The sequence below is a fragment of the Lolium perenne genome, chromosome 7 (genome assembly GCF_019359855.2).
Source record: "Lolium perenne isolate Kyuss_39 chromosome 7, Kyuss_2.0, whole genome shotgun sequence".
In the NCBI taxonomy this organism is placed as follows: Eukaryota; Viridiplantae; Streptophyta; class Magnoliopsida; order Poales; family Poaceae; genus Lolium; species Lolium perenne.
In genome coordinates, this window is record NC_067250.2 from 225,120,722 (window position 1) to 225,133,011 (window position 12,290).

Consider the following 12,290-nt stretch of genomic DNA (forward strand, 5'->3'; position numbering starts at 1 on the left):
TTACAGCAGGGGAAGGTAGGTTCTCAAAATTTAAACAAAAAGCAAAAATTTGTCTAAGTTGAGCTAAAGGCAAGACTTAACAGTCTACCTACATCATCAATGAGGTTTATCCCTGATCATCTACTTATAAACTACTTTGTCACTACAAAGTCTTCAACGTATAGTCCATTAGTCATGTCTCACCGAACAATTGGAGCAAGAAGCTTGGCCAACTGGCTGCTGCAAACAAAGAAAAACTCAAGTAAATCAGTAGTGAGGCCTCCGAATCCCGCATTATTCCATCCCACATAAGCCGGGCAAAAGCGCTCTAGATGACTAGTGTCCCCCTCCCATGATTAAGCTGCCCCATTGTACCGCTGGTTAGTACTAGTATGAAACTGAGAGGATAAGAAAGAATATAGGCAGCTTAGAATAGGAAGGCATGGCAAAACATAGGAATATGAAAAATATAGTGCTCCCTCTGATCCATATTACTTGATGCCGAAATGGATGTATCTACAACTAAAATATATCTAGATATATCTATATTAGCATCAAGTAATATGAATTGGATGGAGTATTACCATGAATTTTGCAACCTAGATCCATTGGACCCTTTTGTGCTTCAAAATATAGTAAGGGCGCAAATTAAAGCAGGAGAAGAAGGAAGGTTAAAAAAATTCCCGAAGTTGAGCTGAAGGATAGACTAAACTGTCCACCTACATCTTCAGTGAGGTTTTACAATGCATCATCAGCCAACTAAACCTAAGCCTGCAATCCCTGCATCATTGCAAGGTCTTCGACCCAAACAATTGGAGCAAGAAGCTTATCCAGCCATTTTCGACTGGCCGCTGCAAACAAACAAAAACTCAAGCAAGTCAGGAGCAAAGGGCTTCCAATCCACCAATATTCCATTCCACATGATCCTGGCAAAACCTCACTGGACGACAAGTGCCTCCCTCCCATGATTGTTGATTAGGCGTCACCAATAAAACCCTGAGCCTGAGGTCCAGCATGGCAATGTGCCCCATTGTACCACTAGTTAGGTGCTGCCAATATGAAACTGAGAGGAAAAAAGAAAGAATGCCCAACATGAAACCCCAGTCCCGTCTCGCCAAATGGCGAATCTCCTTACTCCGGTTTGCATTGGACAGCCAACAATTAACCACCTCGCCATTCCAAAGCATCACCGGTCTATCTGCCTTGTAGTTGCAGCCTCGCAGCGCTCAGCTGATGAGTATATAAACATAGATGATCACTGAAAGCGCGAGGTGTGGTGGTGAGTAGAGTAGTCCTTCTTTGTCCCCAATTCCAATTCCGTCCACCGCGCCGCACTTCAGCCATTCTTGCGGCGGCGGCCACGGCTGCAAGAATGGGCGTCGGGGAGTGGACGCGGGGACCGACGATCGGCAGGGGCTCCTCGGCCACCGTGTCGCTCGCCGTCGACCGCCTCACCGGGGAACTGCTCGCGGTGAAGTCGGTGGGCGCCGACCGGGCTGCCGAGCTCCGGCGGGAGCAGAGTATCCTCTGTGGCCTGAGCTCTCCGTACGTCGTGCGCTGCCTTGGCTCGGAAGTATCAGCGTCGTCGGACGGCAGCGGCGGGTACGACATGCTGATGGAGTACGCGCCGGGCGGGTCGCTGGCCGACGAGATCAGGCGGCGCGGCGGGCGGTTCGAGGAGGAGTCGCTGATCCGTTCCCGCGCGCGCGACATCCTGCGCGGGCTGGCGCACGCGCACGCCGCCGGGGTCGCGCACTGCGACGTCAAGGGCCGGAACGTGCTCATCGGCGCCGACGGCCGCGCCATGATCGCCGACTTCGGGTGCGCGCGGCGCATTGCGGGTGAGAGGTGCCTTGTGGCCGGCGGCACGCCGGCGTTCATGTCGCCGGAGGCCGCGCGGGGCGAGGCGCAGGGCCCGGCCGCGGACGTCTGGGCGCTAGGGTGTACGGTCATCGAGATGGCCACCGGCGCGGCGCCGTGGCAGCGGTTTGGGAGCCCGGTGGCGATGCTCCACCACGTCGCGTTCTCGGGCGAGGCGCCGGAGTCCCCCCTGTGGCTGTCGGAGGAAGGCAGGGACTTCCTGGGCAGGTGCCTGCTGCAGGACGCCGGGGAGCGGTGGACGGCGGAGCAGCTGCTGGAGCACGAGTTCGTGGCATTTGCCGCCGCGGTGTCGTCGTCGTCCATCTCCGTGGCAGGGATCACCACCCAGAAGGGGATGTTCGTGTCCCCCAAGAGCGTCCTCGACCAGGCATTATGGGAGGAAGACGACGATGACACGACCGCGGACACCGTTACCGCCGGTCCCATCGACAGAGTCCGCGGCCTGGCCGCCGGGGCACCGGACTGGACCTGGGACGCGAGCTGGATCACGGTCCATTCCTCCGGCACCAGCAGCGACGACGAGGTGCTGGCAATGTACACAGATACCGACGGCGATTCCCCCGTCGGCGGCAGCAGCACCACCTCGGTTGGGTCCTCGAACAGCCAGGCCTCACATGCCGATTGCGATCGTTACGATGACACGAGCAGCTGTAACGGGGAGCGGGGTGATTATGGTGGTCACGGGATTAATGATTGTACATATGCAATCACAAGCAATGGATTCTTTTCCGATATGTTATTGTTCGACCCGGCTGGCTGTCCAATTTTACCTTTTCCCCTGCTGTTATAAGGGCATCTCCAACGGGCAACTGCCTCAGCGCGGAGGCGGAGACGCAAACGTGGTGCTAATACGCGGCGCGTTTGCGTTTCCACGGATGCTACACGGGTCACGTCGAGCGTCTGCTCGCTTCCCGCACGGGTCCGCCTGGCAGCGACCCTGGCTCGATCGACGCGAACTAAAGTAGAGCAACTGCCAGGGAGGTCAACCGCCAGAGTGACAACCGTGTCGATCGACCCGCCAACCACCGGAATTGAGTGACATTCCCTCCTCCGGGCTCGGCGTGATAGAAGGTGTCAGCGTCTGACCAGAAATTTCCTCCTCCGGGCTCGCCGTGGCCGAAGGTACCGGTGGGCCGGAGCTTGACGACGTTGTGGGATGCGTAGAGCTCGGTGTCGCTATGGGGTCGGCACTCACTGCAGGATCATGGCTGGGCTCCGGCGCCAGGATGTTGATGCGCTTGGCCATGTACCCACGCCATCACCGCTTCGTCAATGTTCTCAGTGCCCCCCCCCCCCCAAGAAGAAAGTGCAGATCCGTGTTCCTCTTTGTCGCCACGAGTGTCCTTGAGCAACTTCGATCATCACGTTATGCTTCTGGAAATGCAGCTTCCACCTCTCGTCGGCCTTCGTCTACCTCTGCTCGGCGCGGGCCCTAGCATTGGAGATGCACCCGTCAATCGAAGCCTTCCAGCCGCTCGCCCGGAGGTCCCATGGCTTTCGCCACCTTGGACTTCTTGGATCCCATGCCATTTGTTGCACGCCTGTTGGACAATGCCCCAGTGGGTCGCCATGGCCTTCTTGCCGCGATCCATGTGGATGCCGACGAAGTAGGGGTCGCAAAGCTTGAGCTCGTCGAACACCACCTTCACACTCGCTAAGTTGTTCTCGGAGTTTTGGTTCGCGCCGGTGATCAGGTCAGGCTCACGACCTTCCATGCTTCAGCGAGGCACTCGTCTTCCTTGTCCATCCACTTGAATCGAGGCTCGGCGGGAGCGGTGGACTTCGGCTTCCTCTTCCTCTTCCCATTGCCCTTCACCGGCGCCACTTCGGCTTCCTCTTCCTCCTCTTCGTCTTCGACTTTCGCATGCGGGCCTGATACGCGTACATCACGCGTCCGTTGGGAACCCCAAGAGGATGGTGTGATGCGTACAGCAGCAAGTTTTCCCTCAGTAAGAAACCAAGGTTTATCGAACCAGTAGGAGCCAAGAAGCACGTTGAAGGTTGATGGTGGCGGAGTGTAGTGCGGCGCAACACCAGGGATTCCGGCGCCAACGTGGAACCTGCACAACACAACCAAAATACTTTGCCCCAACGTGACAGTGAGGTTGTCAATCTCACCGGCTTGCTTTAACAAAGGATTAGATGTATAGTGTGGATGATGATGTTTGCAGAGAACAGTAAGAACAATGTTTGCAGTAGATTGTATTCGATGTAAAAGAATGGACCGGGGTCCACAGTTCACTAGTGGTGTCTCTCCGATAAGAATTAGCATGTTGGGTGAACAAATTACAGTTGGGCAATTGACAAATAAAGATGGCATGACAATGCACATACATATTATGATGAGTAGTGTGAGATTTAATTGGGCATTATGACAAAGTATATAGACCGCTATCCAGCATGCATCTATGCCTAAAAACTCCACCTTCAGGTTAGCATCCGCACCCCTTCCAGTATTAAGTTGCAAACAACAGACAATTGCATTAAGTATGGTGCGTAATGTAATCAACACAAATATCCTTAGACAAAGCATTGATGTTTTATCCCTAGTGGCAACATCACATCCACAACCTTAGAACTTTCACATCCTTTGTCCCATTGAATGGAGGCATGAACCCACTATCGAGCATAAATACTCCCTCTTGGAGTTACAAGTAACGACTTGGCCAGAGCCTCTACTAATAACGAAGAGCATGCAAGATCATAAACAACACATAGATGATAGATTGATAATCAACATAACATATTATTCCATATTCATCGGATCCCAACAAACGCAACATGTAGTATTACAAATAGATGATCTTGATCATGTTAGGCAGCTCACAAGATCGAACAATGATAGCACAATGAGGAGAAGACAACCATCTAGCTACTGCTATGGACCCATAGTCCAGGGGTGAACTACTCACACATCACTCCGGAGGCGATCATGGCGATGAAGAGTCCTCCGGGAGATGATTCCCCTCTCCGGCAGGGTGCCGGAGGCGATCTCCTGAATCTCCCGAGATGGGATTGGCGGCGGCGGCGTCTCTGGAAGGTTTTCCGTATCGTGGCTCTCGGTACTGGGGTATTCTCGACGAAGGCTATATGTAGGCGGAAGGGTAGGTCAGGGGGCATCACGAGGGACCCACATAATAGGGCAGCGCGGCCCAAGGCCTAGCCGCGCGGCCCTGGCGTGGCATCGCCTCGTCGCCCCACTTCGTTTCCCTTTCGGACTTCTGGAAGCTTCGTGGAAAAATAAGACCCTGGGCGGTGATTTCGTCCAATTCCGATAATATTTCCTTACTAGGATTTCTGAAACCAAAAACAGCAGAAAACAGCAACTGGTTCTTCGGCATCTTGTTAATAGGTTAGTGCCGGAAAATGCATAAATATGACATAAAGTATGTATAAAACATGTGAGTATCATCAATAAAGTAGCATGGAACATAAGAAATTATAGATACGTTGGAGACGTATCAGCATCCCCAAGCTTAGTTTCTACTCGTCCTCGAGTAGGTAAACGATAACAAAGATAATTTCTGAAGTGACATGCTATCATAATCTTGATCAATACTATTGTAAGCATATGTAATGAATGCAACGATCCGAAGCAATGGTAAAGACAATGGTTAAACAACTGAATCATATAGCAAAGAATTTTCATGAATAGTACTTTCGAGACAAGCATCAATAGTTCTTGCATAAGAGTTAACTCATAAAGCAATAAATTCAAAGTAAAGGCATTGAAGCAACACAAAGGAAGATATAAGTTTCAACGGTTGCTTTCAACTTGTAACATGTATATCTCATGGATAGTTGTCAATGCAAAGTAATATGATGAATGCAAATATGCAAGCATGTAAGAATCAATGCACAGTTAACACAAGTGTTTGCTTCTAAGATGGAAGGAAATGGGTAAACTGACTCAACATAAAAGTAAAAGAATGACCCTTCGCAGAGGGAAGCATGTATTTCTATTTTTGTGCTAGAGCTTTTATTTTGAAAACATAGAGAGAGCATAAAAGTAAAGTTTTGAGAGGTGTTTGTTGTTGTCAACGAATGGTAGTGGGCACTCTAACCCCCTTGCCAGACAGACTTTCAAAGAGCGGCTCCCATGAAATTTTTTATTTTTGGGTGACACTCCTTCCAACCTTTGGTTTCACAAACCATGGCTAACTGAATCCTCGGGTGCCTGGCAACAATCTCATACCATGAAGGAGTGTCTTTTTATTTTAGTTTTATTTAGATGACACTCCTCCCCACCTTTGCTTTCTCAAGCCATGGCTAACCGAATCCTCGGGTGCCGTCCAACAATCACATACCATAGAGGAGTGTCTATTTTTTGTAAAATTATGAAGGTTAATTAATTGGGGCTGGGAACCCCATTGCCAGCTCTTTTTGCAAAATTATTGGATAAGCGGATGAAGCCACTAGTCCATTGGTGAAAGTTGCCCAACAAGATTGAAAGATACAATGCCACATACTTCCTCATGAGCTATAAAACATTGACACAAATAAGGGATGATAAATTTTGAATTGTTTAAAGATAGCACTCAAGCAATTTACTATGGAATGGCGGAAAATACCATGTAGTAGGTAGGTATGGTGGACACAAATGGCATAGTTATTGGCTCAAGGATTTGGATGCACGAGAAGTATTCCCTCTCAATACAAGGCTTAGGCTAGCAAGGTTGTTTGAAGCAAACACAAGTATGAACCGGCACAGCAAAACTCACATAAGAACTATTGCAAGCATTATAAGACTCTACAATGTCCTCCTTGTTGCTCAAACCCTTACCATAAAATATCTAGTCTTTAGAGAGACTAATCATGCAAACCAAATTTTAGCAAGCTCTAGGTATTTCTTCACTAATAGGTGCAAAGTATATGATGCAAGAGCTTAAACATGATCTATATGAGCACAACAATTGCCAAGTATCACATTATTCAAGACATTATACCAATTACCACATGTAGCATTTGCTGTTTCCAACCATATAACAATTAACGAAGCAGTTTCAACCTTCGCCATGAACATTAAGAATAAAGCTAAGAACATATGTGTTCATATGTAACAGCGGAGCGTGTCTCTCTCCCACACAATGAATGCTAGGATCCAATTTTATTCAAACAAAATAAAACAAGAACATAAAGACGCTACAAGTAAAGCACATAAGATGTGACGGAATAAAAATATAGTTTCACTAGAGGTGACCTGATAATTTGTCGATGAAGAAGGGGATGCCTTGGGCATCCCCAAGCTTAGATGCTTGAGTCTTTTTGAAATATGCAGGGATGAACCACGGGGACATCCCGAAACTTAGAGCTTTCACTCTCCTTGATCATATTGTATCATCCTCCTCTCTTGATCCTTGAAAACTTCCTCCACACCAAACTCAAAACAAACTCATTAGAGGGTTAGTGCATAATCAAAAATTCACATGTTCAGAGGTGAAATAATCATTCTTAACACTTCTGGACATTGCACAAAGCTACTGAAAGTCAATGGAACAAATAAATCCATCAAACATAGCAAAACAGGCAATGCGAAATAAAAGGCAGAATCTGTCAAAACAGAACAGTCCGTAAAGACGAATTTTTCTGGGGCACTAGACTTGCTCAAATGAAAATGCTCAAATTGAATGAAAGTTGCGTACATATCTGAGGATCACTCACGTAAATTGGCAGATTTTTCTGAGTTACCTACAGAGAACACTGCCCAAATTCGTGACAGCAAGAAATATGTTTCTGCGCAGTAATCCAAATCTAGTATGAACCTTACTATCAAAGACTTTACTTGGCACAACAATGCAATAAAATAAAGATAAGGAGAGGTTGCTACAGTAGTAACAACTTCCAAGACTCAAATATAAAACAAAAGTGCAGAAGTAAAATCATGGGTTGTCTCCCATAAGCGCTTTTCTTTAACGCCTTTTAGCTAGGCGCAGAAAGTGTGAATCAAGTATTATCAAGAGATGAAGCATCAACATCATAATTTGTTCTAATGATATAATCAAAAGGTAACTTCATTCTCTTTCTAGGAAAGTGTTCCATACCTTTCTTGAGAGGAAATTGATATTTAATATTACCTTCCTTCATATCAATAATAGCACCAACAGTTCGAAGAAAAGGTCTTCCCAATATAATGGGACAAGATGCATTGCATTCAATATCCAACACAACAAAATCAACGGGGACAAGGTTATTGTTAACCGTAATGCGAACATTATCAATCCTCCCCAAAGGTTTCTTTGTAGAATTATCAGCAAGATTAACATCCAAATAACAATTTTTCAATGGTGGCAAGTCAAGCATATTATAGATTTTCATAGGCATAACGGAAATACTTGCACCAAGATCACATAAAGCATTACAACCAAAATCATTGACCTTCATCTTAATGATGGGCTCCCAACCATCCTCTAACTTCCTAGAAATAGAAGTTTCACGATTTAATTTCTCTTCTCTAGCTTTTATGAGAGCATTTGTAATATGTTTTTTAAAGGCCAAATTTATAGCACTAGCATTAGGACTTTTAGCAAGTTTTTGTAAGAATTTTATAACTTCAGAGATGTGACAATCATCAAAATCTAAACCATTATGATCTAAAGCAATGGGATCATTGTCCCCAATATGTGAAAAAAATTCAGCAGTTTTATCACAAGCAGTTTCAGCAGTTTTAGCAGTTTCAGGCAGTTTTGCACACTTTGCATTAGGAGTAGAAGCATTGCCAACACCAATTATTTTACCATTGATAGTAGGAGGTGTAGCAACATGTGAAGCATTAGCATTACTAGTGGTGGTAATAGTCCAAACTTTAGCTACATTATTCTCTTTAGCATTTTCTTCTTTTTCCCACCTAGCACGCAATTCGGCCATCAATCTAATATTCTCATTAATTCTAACTTGGATGTCGTTTGCTGTAGTAACAATTTTATTATCATTATCCTCAGGTTTAGCAACCATTTTATTAATTAAAGAAGATTGCGACGCAGACATGTATGAGATTCGGTTTTCAGCATTTGCAAGCTTAGTTTGCAAACCGGAGATCTCCATATTCAGATTTTCAAGTTGATTTCCTATATTTTTCAACAAGGTAGATTGTTCATTCATAGTTTTACTAAACAATTGATTTTGCTCATATTGTGATTGCATAAAGCTCTTAGTAGATCTTTCAATTTCTAACATCTTCTCCTCATTAGGTGAAACATATCTACCATAAGAATTACCATAACCACTACCACTAGCAGGATATGGCCTATAGTTATTGTTGAAATTATTATTTTTAATGAAGTTCACATCAACATGTTCTTCTTGGGCAACCAATGAAGCTAAAGGAACATTATTAGGATCAAAATTAGTCCTACCATTCACAAGCATAGACATAATAGCATCAATCTTATCACTCAAGGAGGAGGTTTCTTCGACAAAATTTACCTTCTTACCTTGTGGAGCTCTTTCCGTGTGCCATTCAGAGTAATTAATCATCATATTATCAAGAAGCTTTGTTGCGGCGCCTAGAGTGATGGACATAAAAGTACCTCCAGCAGCTGAATCCAATAAGTTCTGCGAAGAAAAATTCAATCCTGCATAAAAGGTTTGGATGATCATCCAAGTAGTCAGTCCATGGGTAGGGCAATTTTTAACCAAAGATTTCATTCTTTCCCATGCTTGAGCAACATGCTCATTATCCAATTGCTTAAAATTCATTATGCTACTTCTCAAAGATATAATTTTAGCAGGAGGATAATATCTACCAATGAAAGCATCCTTACATTTAGTCCATGAATCAATACTATTCTTAGGCAAAGACAGCAACCAATCTTTAGCTCTTCCTCTTAATGAGAAAGGAAACAATTTTAATTTTATAATGTCACCATCTACATCCTTATACTTTTGCATTTCACAAAGTTCAACAAAATTATTAAGATGGGCAGCAGCATCATCAGAACTAACACCAGAAAATTGCTCTCTCATAACAAGATTTAGTAAAGCAGGTTTAATCTCAAAGAATTCTGCTGTAGTAGCAGGTGGAGCAATAGGTGTGCATAAGAAATCATTATTATTTGTGTTTGTGAAGTCACACAACTTAGTATTTTCAGGAGTACCCATTTTAGCAATAGTAAATAAAGAAAACTAGATAAAGTAAATGCAAGTAACTAATTTTTTTGTGTTTTTAATATGGAGAATGCAGACAAGATAGTAAATAAAGTAAAGCAAGTAACTAATTTTTTTGTATTTTGATATAATGCAGCAAACAAAGTAGTAAACAAAGTAAAGTAAAGCAAGACAAAAACAAAGTAAAGAGATTGGAAGTGAAGACTCCCCTTGCAGCGTGTCTTGATCTCCCCGGCAACGGCGCCAGAAAAAGAGCTTTGATACGCGTACAGCACGCGTCCGTTGGGAACCCCAAGAGGAAGGTGTGATGCGTACAGTAGCAAGTTTTCCCTCAGTAAGAAACCAAGGTTTATCGAACCAGTAGGAGCCAAGAAGCACGTTGAAGGTTGATGGCGGCGGAGTGTAGTGCGGCGCAACACCAGGGATTCCGACGCCAACGTGGAACCTGCACAACACAACCAAAATACTTTGGCCAACGTGACAGTGAGGTTGTCAATCTCACCGGCTTGCTGTAACAAAGGATTAGATGTATAGTGTGGATGATGATGTTTGCAAAGAACAGTAAGAACAATGTTTGCAGTAGATTGTATTCGATGTAAAAGAATGGACCGGGGTCCACAGTTCACTAGTGGTGTCTCTCCGATAAGAAATAGCATGTTGGGTGAACAAATTACAGTTGGTCAATTGAAAAATAAAGATGGCATGACAATGCACATACATGATATGATGAGTAGTGTGAGATTTAATTGGGCATTACGACAAAGTACATAGACCGCTATCCAGCATGCATCTATGCCTAAAAAGTCCACCTTCAGGTTAGCATCCGCACCCCTTCCAGTATTAAGTTGCAAACAACAGACAATTGCATTAAGTATGGTGCGTAATGTAATCAACACAAATATCCTTAGACAAAGCATTGATGTTTTATCCCTAGTGGCAACAGCACATCCACAACCTTAGAACTTTCTGTCACTGTCCCAGATTTAATGGAGGCATGAACCCACTATCGAGCATAAATACTCCCTCTTGGAGTTACAAGTAACGACTTGGCCAGAGCCTCTACTAATAATGGAGAGCATGCAAGATCATAAACAACACATAGATGATAGATTGATAATCAACATAACATAGTATTCCATATTCATCGGATCCCAACAAACGCAACATGTAGCATTACAAATAGATGATCTTGATCATGTTAGGCAGCTCACAAGATCGAACAATGATAGCACAATGAGGAGAAGACAACCATCTAGCTACTGCTATGGACCCATAGTCCAGGGGTGAACTACTCACACATCACTCCGGAGGCGATCATGGCGATGAAGAGTCCTCCGGGAGATAATTCCCCTCTCCGGCAGGGTGCCGGAGGCGATCTCCTGAATCCCCCGAGATGGGATTGGCGGCGGCGGCGTCTCTGGAAGGTTTTCCGTATCGTGGCTCTCGGTACTGGGGTATTCTCGACGAAGCCTTGTATTGAGAGGGATTACTTCTCGTGCATCCAAATCCTTGCGCCAAAAACTATGTCATTTGTGTCCACCATACCTACCTACTACATGGTATTTCTCCGCCATTCCAAAGTAAATTGCTTGAGTGCTACCTTTAAATTTCCATTCTTTGTCTTTGCAATATATAGCTCATGGGACAAATAGCCTAAAAACTATTGTGGTATTGAATATGTACTTATGTATCTTATTTCTTATTAAGTTGCTTGTTGAGCGATAACCATGTTCCTGGGGACGCCATCAACACTTTGTTGAATATCATGTGAGTTGCTATGCATGTTCGTCTTGTCTGAAGTAAGGGCGATTTACCATGAATTGAATTGTTTGAGCATGCATATTGTTAGAGAAGAACATTGGGCCGCTAACTAAAGCCATGATCCATGGTGGAAGTTTCAGTTTTGGACAACAATCCTCAATCTCTTATGAGAATATTATTTGTTGCTGAATGCTTATGCATTAAAGAGGAGTCCATTATCTGTTGTCTATGTTGTCCCGGTATGGGTGTCTAAGTTGAGAATAATCAAAAGCGAGAAATCCAATGCGAGCTTTCTCCTTAGACCTTTGTACAGGCGGCATAGAGGTACCCCTTTGTGATACTTGGTTAAAACATATGTATTGCAGTGATAATCCAGGTAATCCGAGCTAATTAGGACAAGGTGCGGGCACTATTGGTAATCTATGCATGAGGCTTGCAACTTGTAGGATATAATTTACATAATACATATGCTTTATTACTACCGTTGACAAAATTGTTTCTTGTTTTCAAAATAAAAGCTCTAGCACAAATATAGCAAGCAATGCTTCCCTCTGCGAAGGGCCTTT

At 44.7% G+C, this 12,290-nt stretch overlaps 1 protein-coding gene across 1 annotated transcript; it reads left to right on the plus strand.

Annotated features, from left to right (window-relative positions):
- The first annotated feature begins 985 nt into the window (after positions 1-985).
- LOC127313745 (mitogen-activated protein kinase kinase kinase 18-like) lies at positions 986-2,689 on the plus strand. Its single transcript, XM_051344215.2, has one exon. The coding sequence runs from the start codon at positions 1,352-1,354 to the stop codon at positions 2,648-2,650; it is 1,299 nt and encodes a 432-aa protein (XP_051200175.1). The 5' UTR covers positions 986-1,351; the 3' UTR covers positions 2,651-2,689.
- Positions 2,690-12,290: the final 9,601 nt, after the last annotated feature.

Excerpts from the sequence above, each read along its gene's own strand:
- LOC127313745 (XM_051344215.2), top strand. The coding sequence starts at position 1,352 with ATGGGCGTCGGGGAGTGGACGCGGGGACCGACGATCGGCAGGGGCTCC.